At 43.0% G+C, this 13522-nt stretch overlaps 1 protein-coding gene across 2 annotated transcripts; it reads right to left on the minus strand.

The window, feature by feature from the left end:
- Positions 1 to 924: 924 nt before the first annotated feature.
- Positions 925 to 11778, minus strand: scarf1 (scavenger receptor class F, member 1). 2 transcript variants are annotated; one of them, XM_080427958.1, is made up of 11 exons: positions 11419 to 11778; positions 11053 to 11114; positions 10640 to 10741; positions 9416 to 9956; positions 8781 to 8999; positions 7734 to 7862; positions 6906 to 7012; positions 6671 to 6782; positions 5760 to 5878; positions 3912 to 4049; positions 925 to 3669 (listed from the first exon to the last, which is right to left on the minus strand). In XM_080427958.1, the coding sequence occupies exons 1-11, from the start codon at positions 11514 to 11516 to the stop codon at positions 2525 to 2527; spliced, it is 2772 nt and encodes a 923-aa protein (XP_080284084.1). In that variant the 5' UTR covers positions 11517 to 11778; the 3' UTR covers positions 925 to 2524. The 2 variants fall into 2 exon arrangements, with proteins under 2 accessions (XP_080284084.1, XP_080284083.1); XM_080427957.1 differs by lacking the exon at positions 11419 to 11778 and having other exon boundaries at positions 11053 to 11250.
- Between the last annotated feature and the right edge of the window lie 1744 nt (positions 11779 to 13522).

Consider the following 13522-nt stretch of genomic DNA (forward strand, 5'->3'; position numbering starts at 1 on the left):
CTTACCAACAAGACTTGAATTAGTAAAGACACACATTAGATGCTGTCTCTTGTGTGCTTCCCTGACGTTATGTTGTGCTTCCCTGACATATAGGCTACTCAACCCTTATTGGAGATCAATAAAGGTCCACCACTCCTGTACACCACAGCACTGGACCTCATGATGGTCAAAGTTCAACTGGTTTATTTTTGTTACTCAATGACTTTGTTTGTCTCTTCTGTATTCAGTATCAGTTAACCTACTTAGTGACAATATGCAAATAAACACAAGCTGAGGTTCAGGGTTAGCCGAAGCTTGTCACAGATCTGTTCAAAGACATCTTCATTCATCTCTGATACAGAGCCTGCTTAAGGGTAGACTTGGACACACTTACTACAGTAGGCCTACTAGACTAGTACAACTGTAAAACTGAATTAAGAGCTTGTTGAAGTTACAATTTGAAATGTGTATTGTAAATCTTATTTGCCAAAATGACTACTCCATGACCAAATTAACCACATTCAAATGGCAGCCATTTTGCTCCCATGTTATACTGGTATGAGTATGACATGAGTGCAAAATGGTTGCCGCAATGAATATGATTCATTATTGCTCTAGTACCACATCACTGGTGAGAAGCTGATTGTGGTTGTGCTGGCAGAGAGGTCCTTGGAGGCTGACACAATGCAGAAGTATCTGTCTTGAGCCCATCAATTATATGACAGTACAGGCAATAAAACACCTGGCGGGCGGCGTGACCTGGATGCAGATGTGAAGAGGCCTGGACATATATGGGGACAGCTGGAGAAACTGGCCCAGGACCGGGATGCCTGAAGAGCACTTGTTTGCGGCTTATTGTATCACTTTATAAACAAGCACTGAAAATAATGGATAAAAAACGAATGAAATGGCACCATTGCAGGATTCTTAGGAAATACAACATGCTTAGTTTTGACAGTTTTATTACGTTTTCCTTCATCAAATTGATTTTTAAATGTGTTAATGATCTTGCCCCTTTCTCGCTGTACTTTGTCCTCAGGTGAGAAAGTCGGGCACTAACAATAACATAGAATCCACGGGGATCGGCGAATGGCAACTACAGTGTAGCAATGCGCAGCACCACTTTTGGTCAGTCATCTATTTCAGTGTGGAATGCCCTACCAACAAAAAAAACAAAAAAAATGATCTCAAAATATTTTATGAAAAGGTTAAATACTGGTTGAAATCAAACCAAAGCTGCAAACATTAATATGTTATGCACGTTTTAAACCGTTAATGTCAGTGCTTTCGTGACAGTAATTTGGGAATGTTTTTGCTTTTGTACCTGTTTAGATTAGAGCTTCATGCATGTGCTTTTTGTAATTGGATTCTTTTTTAACCAGGTATATTTGTATAGAAAGGCCTAACCAGGGACAGGGGTCCCAAATTAGCCTCGGTTAGAAACCCCATATAGTGCAAGGGTTTCATGTTTTATAACATGATACATTGTTTTTTTGTATTGTCCCTGTCAAATAAACATATAAATAAAATAAAATAAAATGGCCAAAGTTGGGCCACAGGTGTAAGTAAATAAGTACATTAAATGAGGGAATAACTTTTTAAACTACTAAACTTTCTATGTATCAAAGTCCAATGTAAATCAGGTAAGAGATATCTTGAATTAAAATCCTGATTCTTTCCTTTCATCTGCTATGTCAAGACTCACAACTTATATTGTGGATGTGGTCCCAGGATGGCTTTCAGCCACTCATAATTTAAAAACTTTTTGCGAAGTTTCAAACCTGCCGAGGATAATAGTGTCAGAAATCCCACTAATCATAGCTCTGCAGTTGTAGTAAACTCCTTGTAAAATGGGTGTTGTACTACTTGCACCATCATTGTCCAAGTTTAGGCTATTTTACAAGCATTTGCCATTATATTACAATATTTCAAACTTAAATGCTTGAATGAATCATTCATACTATGAATGATTATAGTAAAAGTAGGCTACAAACATATAGCATACCTGCAACATTTTTAAGTTTCAACTTTTCCTAGCTTTCACCTTTTCAAAAAATAAATCCAGACTGCTATTTGTGACGTTTAAAAACTGGAGAAGTACTGTACCTTCTGCCCCAGGAGAACCATGTTGAAGCTTTATAAAATGGGTGTCTCTGCATTCTGCATAACCACTTCAATGCAAGCACAACAGAGATTCAAACCCATGTTCAGCCTTTTAACCTTTGATAAATAAAACTTTGTTTAAAAAACCCTGTTTAGCTAAAACTGTGAATTGACATAGATTTAATGCCATATGAAAGCAGGTTATGCTCAACGTCTGAAAAGCCCATGACTCTTTTAATGTAGAAAGCACTGTAAATAGGCCTAGTATGATTTGAATATGTAAGCTGCACGAGCAGAGAACATTCAAGTCACTACATAGTTCATAAGAATCAATAAAAAGTCTGGATTTATCAAATCTGAAATGTTGATAAATGCAGAGTAAGATACCAGTACAGCTGCATTTAAATGATGCCCACTGTTTAGATAACGTTAATGTGATAAGTTATAAGTGTTTGATCATAACATTCTCATAGCTGGGCTCATCATTCATGCTAGTCATGACGCCTTCATTAGTGATAACCTCACTGAGGCTTTCACCATCCGTTCCTGGTTTGATAGTTAGGTGCCTGCTTTCATTGTGTTCAATCTCAGAAGAACCACTTTCTATTTCGGCCGCTACAGCTGTCACCTGTGACACTGTGTCAGCTAAAGTCACCTCTGGCACACTCTTCAAAATGGACAGTGGTCTCTTTGGAACACCATCTTCTGATGGTGGGGAGTCATTAGCACCCACTGTGCTGTTCACATTGGCAGAAGAGTGCTTCTTCCTACTGGGCTTTCGCATGATAACCTCGCCCGAAGGCCCCCCTTCTTCCCAGACACTAGCCCGGGCCCCAAGCTTTCTCCTGGGCGGCTTTGTGATCCCTTCAGCCACCTTAGCCTTGGGCCTGCTTGTCTCCTGATCTTTCTGCCTCTGGATGCTGCCTAGCCGTCGTAGCATAGCCTGCACAGGACCCTCAGAGGTAGCCTCCACCTTAGATATGGGCTTACCCACCTTACCCACTGTCACATACACTGTGGTGATCTTATCAGGGGCTGGCTCCGCAGTGTGACCACCCTCAGGGGCGGATGCTGGCACCTGGGCACCTTTACGCGCAGCGGTGTTGGACATGGTGCGTCTTCTCCCAGCAGCGCCAGGGACTTGTGGAGTGGCACGGCATGGGATGGCTGAGTACCTGTTTGCTTCATGGTCTGCTGCCTCACTCAACTCATGGTTGTCCCCGCCTTTGCCATCATCAACATCCTCTTCCTCACTCACCACACCTTCAACTCCACCCTCTTCCGTAGATCGTGCAGCGCTTCCTTGCAGGGCAGAAATCATGAGAACACCCCATGGGGACTTGGGCTTGGTACGTGGCGGCCCAGGTGGAGCACCCAGGTCCTGGGCTGAGCCACAACGCTCTTTGGAACTGAAACGGGTGCCCTCGGCAAAGGAGACAGAGGGCCGCTTAGACTTGGCGATGCTGGAGGTGCGTGGGATGGCGAACGGCAGGGACATGTCCTCACAGCTGAAGCCTGAAGGGTCCAAGAACATGTTGCATTTGGAGCTCATCTCTTGGAATTCACCACCGGCCACTGCTGGGATATCTGTCCAATGGCAAAAAAGAGAGATGAGAGTTTAACCACCTTTGGTCTATTGTGGGCATGTCATTATAGGCAAACATTTTCAAAAACAGTGAAAATAACAGATCTACAAGCTCGCAACATGATGCAACGTCTTGTGAGCTGCTATTTTCACTAGGTGTGAAATAGAGCTTATACAGACAGATTGAAGGAGTAACATTACAGTGAGAAGAAGGAGTAAATTTTCAGTTTTTCTCTATCCTTACCCTCCCTTGGAGGGACACAGTAGAGCGCCTCTCCCTCCTCTTCATCACTTTCAAAAGAGGAGCCCTCAGTCACCCAGCCACAGGATGGGGGCTCAATGAAACTGTGGTTGAAGGTCAGCTCTGGGTCATGGTGTGATACTGTGGGGTGAAAATATGGAAACCAGAGATGCAGTGACAAAAATGTTGCTGATCAAGCAAGGCTTTGTTTAAAGAGCCTTAAAGGGAAATTTCACTTTAAATCACTTCTGGAGTCATTTTAACATCTAGACTACTCTGGCTTTTGTGTGCTCCCTGCACAAAAGAGTGTGTGTGTGTGTGTGTGTGTGTGTGTGTGTGTGTGTGTGTGTGTGTGTGTGTGTGTGTGTGTGTGTGTGTGTGTGTGTGTGTGTGTGTGTGTGTGTGTGTGTGTGCGTGTGTGTGTGCGTGTGCGTTTTTTCTCTAGTCTGTTGGTCCATAGATATTAGGTTGTAACAGCTTGTTTTGTCCAGTATGATTATAATAAATTGACTATATAAAGAAATGGAATTTGAAACCTATCTATTCACAAAATATTCATCTGTATCTTTTTTTCATTTCATTCTTTCATTCTTTCATTCTTTCATTCTTTCATTCTTTCATTCTTTTCATTCATTTTCATTCATTTTCATTCATTTTCATTCATTTTCATTATTGAATTGAGCTGTACTTTACAATATCCCTGTTCATGGCAACAACACTCAATGGACATAATATCTTCCAAATATTGTTTATTTTTTCATATATCCAGCTCAACTCTTAACTGGCTTACACTGGCTCTTGTTGAGGTAAGTGAATGAGCTACACCCTTGTCCCTTTCTAATTTCTGATGATGCCTTTAGAAAATGACTTGATCTCCAGACTGAGCTGCTGCATGGCCACCAGTAGAGGGCAGGGTAGCTCACAAGCGTTAACACTTGTGTATGTGAAGCAGGGCATGTATCTACTTATACATTTGGGAAAGAGATCTCCCAGCTTCCGACGCCACACTGATTACATTGTTTAGGGATAAACACAACAACAACATATCACATGTCACCACAACACTAGCCACAACACTAGCCACAACGTGCGTGATGAATTTACGGGTGGCGTAGGCTACTTTTCATTGCTCACTACACATTTGCCTCCTCGGGGCATAATTTATTCCACTCATCACATTACGACCACACCGGACGGGGAAACACTTTAGCCCCGTTTACCGTGAGCATACCCGAGCGCCGACGGCCACACCCGACGCAAAACGAGGCGGCCGCCATTGAAATCTGTCCAGCTCCAAAAGAAAAACACACGCGAGCCCATCGCTTCTACCCCCGCTGATGCTTCAACTTTCCCTTTGCTAATGTCTCTATCCCACCACATTCACGCTAATATGTGCATACATTTTCGTGGCATGCACATCCCAAACAATACATTATCACCCGCGACAGCGTGTAAACGCAGCCTCGAGAAACAAGCAAGCAGGTTCATGAAAAAACGAAAGCCAGAGGGAGCAAGACGGTGGATATAAATTATATACATATCAATATGAGGTCCGAAGGAATCCGCGATGTTTCGCGGGGGTCCCAAGACTCCCAGGGGGTCCGCGGACCCCCAGGGGGTCCCCCATGTATTTTTTATTTGTATTTTTAATAATTTTTTAAAAATGTTATCCCATGATTTTGTCACCCCAAAGTAAGCCAGCCCTCACTAGAGCCCCGTGCGTGGCTAGGGGGCAGGGCGCCCGTAGGGCTCCCGGACCTCTAGTGGTTTACATTAGAGTACTGGGTGCGGTTTAATCACAAGTTTTGGAGTAGGGAAATGTGTACCTTTCTGAAGAGATATCAGACTCACCTGTGACCCGTGGCAAGCCAGAAGACCAGGCAGAGGCACAGGGGAGAGAGGCACTGATATTAGCCAGAACATTATAGACATGATGTTTCATCCGAACTGATGTGCCACCATCATCCACCCTAGGAGAGCATGGAGAGGTCAGGTCATAAAGGTAAATTACTGTATAGTAGAACACCCAAATAACCCAAATACATTAAGAAGAAAGGACCTTCTGCCAGATGACTACATTGAAGTACAATGATTTTTTTAAAGTATACAGGAGCTGGCCAACTCAGAATTCTAAGGATCAGATAGGCCTAGTTGAAGCTCTGATGTCATATGTATATATAAGAAAAAGTCTGATGTAAAGTTGAACTCAAAAGGTGAATTTAATCCCAACCTAATCTAATACTGAAACATTTCTGGCTAAACCTCAAATAAAGGAATAGGTCACCCAAAATGACAATTCTGTTATTATCTGCTCCCCCCCAAGCCAGTTGAAACATGGATAACATTTTTTTGTCCACACAACATGCAAGGAATTTGCTTGCAATACTAGATAATAATCCAAGTCTGAAGCCAAATGAAATGATCACTCATGTTCAATGAGAACCTGACGTATCCCCCACATGTCTCCATGTTTACGTTGTTCTAAATATTTTCGCCCACAGTGCGATCCTTTAACATGACTATGGAGTCATAATGATATATTTATTTCTCGTTTTGGAACTGAAAGTAAACATTGTTTGGAGAAAGCTGCTACAAAGTGTTGCCGGCAAACTATGTATTTTATTTTATCCAATCCAGTCCTAGGGGTTCAATCCAAGTTCATCCCATTGGGGTTGTAGCATTACTGTCAGAGTAGCCTATAATCCAATAAAGTTGACTGAATGTGTATACTGTACATGGCTAGATGAAGGAGTGGTACAGACCTGTCTTTTCCATCAGTAGGACCTTCTCCACAACACAGACAACAGCAGAGTACAGCCAGCAGCAGCATAAATACTGGCACAAGCACACCTGCTAGGATAGCCCCACGACCACCTGACATACATATAAATACACATACACACACACACATGAATACACACACAGAGTACATGTGAAAAAGCACCTGATTAACACCACCTAAACTAAACCAATGAAAACGGATGGATGGACACATACTGTTGAGGCAAGCACCAGTAGCTGGGTCACAGCTGACACCTTCTCCACAGTCACAGGCAGAGGAACAGTTGAGGCCATACTGGGAGGCAGGGCAGCTGCTGTTACAACTAATACAAAACAGAGGAACACTTCATTACAGAACAGTAAACCTGTGAGAAGCTGCAACCAGCTCTCGGTTTGTGGTTGAAAATGTTGAACAGGCTAGTTATTACATAAAATAATTACTGAACTGAGGTTAAAGTTACGATTGAGAAGCTGAGGTATCTTAGTGATGGCAGTTGTTTAGCCAATAGAGACTTTACAGCAAGAGAATGAACTCCCATAACATCTCTTGAAAAGAAGAGAAGCAAAGTCCTCAGTCACCCAATTTCCAACAATTCCTCTGGGGAAATAGAGCCAACTTTAAAATTAAAACTTAAAATTAATTTGGAACATTGTTGTGCATGCCTAGCCCTGAAGCAGTCATTCACATTGGCAGACTGTTGTGCCCTTTTTGCGTGTCCAATCCAGGATCAGACAGTCTGCACATTAAAGCCTCTGTGGGAATATGCTGTCATTATCATTTGAAACAGGTCAAATATACAAGCATGTACCTATAACATTAAACTAAATTAACATAATCTATTGTTCTTGCATCAGGGATACATAAGTAAAAGGGATATGTTTATTAAAACAAAATTGAGTACGTCCATAAGTATGGGTTGCCTGAGCAGCCAATACTGACAGTGCACACAAAATTATCAAAATATCCAACCGAAGTCAAATATTGCTTTAGGAAAACTCCATTTAGTCAGCTCAGCTTGTCTGTTGCTTTCTCAGCCCTCTCACCTCTCTCCCTGAAAGCCGGGCTGACAGACACATCTTCCTGTCACGTGATGGCAGTTACCATGGAAACATGGGCCACAGAGGAAGCGGCAGGCGTCTCCATACGTCATATCAGAGCAGATCTCCTCACACCTGGGAGGAAGAAACAATAATCCAATATAAAACTATTTTTGCTATTACTGTGTTTAGGACATCTTATTCTATTCCTTCTGAGAAGAATAAGATTAGATTTGAGGATTAGAGAAGGACCTTCTCTAATCCTCAAATCTAATCTTTTTTAAGATAGGAGGTTAAGGTTAGAGATAGTGATGGTAGAAATAAACTTACATCTCCTCTCTTACATACTGTATGTAGTATGTGCTACAACAACCATAAATGAAATTCCAAATGTTTTGTGAAAACCTTCTTCCAGAGAGGTTTTTAGGGCAGTGGTTCTCAAACTTTTTCATGTCAAGGACCCCCAAATTGACACTTATTAGCCCGCGGACCCCCATTTGAAAAGATAAGCCAGGGACCCCCATAAGAGAAGATTTTTACGGCTCTAGCAGTGATTCTCAATCATTGTAATTTAAGGACCCCCCCAGTTTGACATGCATTAGGCTACGGACCCCCATTTAATGGCATTTCTATCTCTGGGACCCCAATTCATATTGTAAAATCAATGTTAATTTAACTCTGAGAGTGTACAAATGGAACCAAATGGACCCGTTAGGGTCCATTTGGTACACCATTTGTACACTCTCAGAGTTACAGACCCATAAGGGTCCATTTGGTTCCTATAAATCATTTAGCTGGGGACCCCCTGGTATCCCCTCAAGTACCCCTGGGGGTCCCCGGACCCCACTTTGAGAACCAATGTTTTAGGGGAATGATGGTATCAACATTGCAGAGCATTTCCACGCAGATTGACAGTAAACAATACTGTCACATGGGATATGGGATAGTTAATATTGACCTTAGCTGCAGTCAGACAGGATAGGACAAAAGGTATAGATCTATACAGTACCCAAACACAAACACAAATGCACACGCCCACCCACACAGACACACCTTGGTCCAGCCCATCCAGGGTTACACTTCCAACAATCTCCTGTTCTAGGGTCACAAGTATCACCACGCTTGCATTTAGGACACTTTTTCAGACAGCCCTCTCCATAGTAGTCGAGGGGGCAAGGACGGTCACATCGTGGGCCATGCCACCCTGGCTCACAGTCAGCACACAGACCATCAACGGGAGAGCAAGGTTGGCCATCCTTACAGTAACCACAACTAAGGACAAAATAAAGACAAAAATTAACGGTTAGCCACAATAGCAAAACAGGATCATATGTATACAGCAAAATACATGAATCTAAAGCTACAACCAGTGACTTATTTTAATGAATACAATTTTATTTTGACCAATCAGTATGTTAGACTAGAGTATGTTCATTTAACTTGAACATCTGCAGTGGTTGGAGGTGACCTCCCTACATTTCCATTGAGAGATGTCAATGACCCTGGTGTCGGGTCGGACACCTACTGGTTGACACACATGTCATTAAAGTTATTTGATGCAGATGGCACACAGGATTGGACAGTAGATGCATTGTATATACAGGTGTATGTATATATACATACTGTATGTATAATACACAAATTTTTCACGCAAATAATATTTCCCTGTAACACGAATGAACACTTACCTCATCTTACACCCACTGTCATACTTGCCATCTTCACAGGGCTGATTGCAAAACACACCTTTGTACCCTGGCAGACACAGACACTGTCCATTAAGTGGGTCACAGCGGCTGTGTGTTAGGTCACAGTTGCAACGTCTGTCACAGGTGGGCCCCCACCAGCCTTCCTGGCAATCACACGTTCCAGTCCGCTGGTTGCACTGGGACATGTAGCAGTTACAACTCAGGCTGCACTTCTGCCCCCAGTGTCCAATGTGGCACTGACACCCACCAGTCAGCTGGTCACAGGTGGCACTCAGCGCACCCCCGTTGAAGCACTGGCAGGGCTTGGCACACGTCGGACTCCACCAGCCCTCGTCGCACGTGCAGTTGCCGTGGACGGGGTGGCAGCGCCCGTGGCGGGTGCACTTGCAGGTGTATTGGCAGAGTGGACCCCAGCGGTTGGCGTTGCAGGTGCATTCACCAGTGACAGCGTGGCAGCGTCCATGTGGGTGACACTGGCACACTTCACGGCAGTCCGGTGCCCAGAAATCAGGCGGGCAGCCTGGCAGAAACAGGCAAAACAGAATGGCTGCCATTGAGCAGGAGATCTAGCAACACATACATTACTTTTTCTTTTCAAGTTTATTTAAGTCTTTATTCTTTTATTTATCTTGTCCATTGTCTCACTCGGGGAGATGTCATTGCAACATTGTCCAAACTACAATAAAGATGGCAGCGCCTCTAGTGTCAACAAGAACCTTTGCTTTGGAAATCAATCCTGATACCGTCCCAATATGAAGGAACACCCTAAAGTCTTTGCATTGGTTCTGCAGTTTGTTTTTACATTTCCAAATTGTTTCCACCCAGTTCTAGCCCCTCCATTGAATTTAGGTGTCCAATCATCTGGCCAGGTGAAACTAGTGCAGATGTGCTAGTTACATTGTATTAACATACCCTACCTTACAGATTGGTTAAAATATCATTTTATTCATTAAAATATGTCTTGGATTATGGCTTTAAGAACAAATTCTTATTTACAATAACGGCAAGGCAAGACTTTTTATTTTCAAGTTTAGAGTTTACATGTAGTTATAGTATAAGTCAATATGAATATTCATTTGATTGATCAATGGTATATTTGAATGATCATGAACCATGATCACATACACACATGCAATTTGTTTTGTTTAAATCAAGTGATGCTAAACAACCTGTGTAGTGTTTTATTGGTTCCCTGTGACTCACGTGTCTTGCAGTGGGCTCCATAGAAGCCAGGTGGGCAGCGACAGACACCAGGATACATACAGAGCTCATCTTTCTGGCAGGCTTGCTTGCCCTCACACACAGCTAAACACACACACACACACACACACACACACACACACACACACACACACACACACACACACACACACACACACACACACACACACACACACACACACACACACACACACACACACACACACACACACACACACACACACAAAGATTGATAAGCTAGTAAACACAGCTGTGAAACTGAAGCATCACCTCATATCACTGTAAAAATGGAACCACATGGACCTTCACAGGTCTATACAGGGATTTTACTGTACAGTTTAGAAGCAGTAAAAACATATTAAATACAACCCGTTTGTTCAAAAAGTTGAACTCACGTATTGTGCACTCCTTTCCTTCCTGCTTCCATCCAGTGCAACATACCAAGGAAGATGGGTCCCTATACATTGGAGGGTTTGAAGGAGGGGTTGTAGTCATCATGCAATACATTTGCAGTGTTACCACAAGAATGTAACAAAGGCGTGTGCATCGTTGAGCCACCAAATGCCAGTTTACATCATTGTCTTGCATTATTAGGAAACAATGCAAGGAAGAGAAATGGCTTAAAACAAGCTTTCAATTGCATTTTTTTTTCAATTGTCTTTCTGCGATAGTTCAGTGGTTATGTGCGACAATGTGTTCAATCAATCAATCAATCAATTAGAGATCTGATATAAGAATTACTTAGACATAAGGATGCATACCTGAGATTCTGGCAGACGTTTCTCCCATCAGGGTCTAGTGTCTGTGTGGAGGCCAGAGAGCAGCAGAGCAAAACACTCACAGCTCCCAGGAGCCCCATCTCTCTAAAGACGTCCTAATCCTAAAACCGAAGACCAAAGCAGTCCTAATCCTAAAACAACGACTAAAAGCCCTGCTCTGGTCTCTTGTGTCAGTAAGTCCAGCTGTGTTCTCCACACATCTTGTCCTCCTACCTTCTCTTGGATCAACTCCTTTTCTCTCCCTTTTTCTTCAATGTCTCTCAAACTGTTCACCTCCAACTTCAAAAAGGAAGTCAGCCTATCATTCTTTCAAACCCTCCACCCTTTCTCTTTCGAGCATTCTGTCTCTCTCTCTCTCTCTCTCTCTTTTTCGGGTGTGTGTCTTGTGGCTCCCAGTGTAGCCCGAGAGGTCCAAGCCCCCATGGATTTCCTCTTCCCATTTCCTGGGGAAGTCAAAGCCACTTCCTCCTATTCAAGCTGACCCACAGCTTTTTAAAGATGGACACACACACACACACACACACACACACACACACACACACACACACACACACACACACACACACACACACACACACACACACACACACACACACACACTCTCTCTGCGGTATACAGGCGAGCATATACAGAAGTACACATGCACACATGCACACATGCACACACATACACAGTAGTATTCACCTTATCCCAGAATACTTTTCAGTGCCTCAGAGGGAGTTGCTTGGAATGAAGTCATAGTGGTGAACCCTTTGCATGTCCAATGAGTCATCAAACATACACAGTAAATCCAGAATGTTCATTTAACCCTGAAAGTGTCTCTGTAAAATGATCATGTAAACTTGTCAGTATCATGGTCAGTATCATGCCAGTGTCATGTCAGCATCATGTCAGCATCATGTCAGTATCATGTCAGTATCATGGTCAGTATCATGTCAGTATCATGTCAGTATTATGGTCAGTATCATGTCAGCATCATGTCAGTATCATGGTCAGTATCATGTCAGCATCATGTCAGTATCATGGTCTGTATCATGTCAGCATCATGTCAGTATTATGGTCAGTATCATGTCAGTATCATGGTCAGTATCATGTCAGTACCATGTCAGTACCATGTCAGTATCATGTCAGTATCATGTCAGTATGATGGTCAGTATCATGTCAGTATCATGGTCAGTATCATGTCAGTATCATGTCAGCATCATGTCAGTATCATGGTCAGTATCATGGTCTGTATCATGTCAGCATCATGTCAGTATTATGGTCAGTATCATGTCAGTATCATGTCAGTATCATGGTCAGTATCATGTCAGTACCATGTCAGTATCATGTCAGTATCATGTCAGTATGATGGTCAGTATCATGTCAGTATCATGGTCAGTATCATGTCAGTATCATGTCAGCATCATGTCAGTATCATGGTCAGTATCATGTCAGTATCATGTCAGTATCGTGTCAGTATGATGGTCAGTATCATGGTCAGCATCATGTCAGTATCATAGTCAGCATCATGTCAGTATGATGGTCAGCATCATGTCAGTATGATGGTCAGTATCATGTCAGTATCATGGCCAGCATCATGTTAGTATGATGGTCAGTATCATGGTCAGTATCATGTCAGCATCATATCAGTATGATGGTCAGTATCATGTCAGCATCATGTCAGCATCATGTCAGTATCATGGTCAGTATGATACTGACCATGGTCAGTATGATACTGACCATGATACTGACCATGATGCTGACCCTGATACCAATTAACAGTACCATACAGACACATTGACCAGTATCATGACATCCCTGTCACAGTGTTGCTGTGAGCAACGCCGGAGGAGCCTGACAACACTGTGTCACTCACAGGTCACATCTACATGTCAACAATGCATCACATCCCACATCTGGGTTCCCAGATTGAGTAAAGGCAGGTCTGGTGCGTCACAGGAGCGGGACCACCTTTGTTTGTCTCTACGTTATTATTCAGAGATGTCACCTTCATGCACCACCCCACACACACACACACACACACACACACACACACACACACACACACACACACACACACACACACACACACACACACACACAC

The sequence above is a fragment of the Gymnoscopelus braueri genome, assembly GCF_963280865.1.
Source record: "Gymnoscopelus braueri genome assembly, chromosome: 5".
Classification (NCBI taxonomy): domain Eukaryota; kingdom Metazoa; phylum Chordata; class Actinopteri; order Myctophiformes; family Myctophidae; genus Gymnoscopelus; species Gymnoscopelus braueri.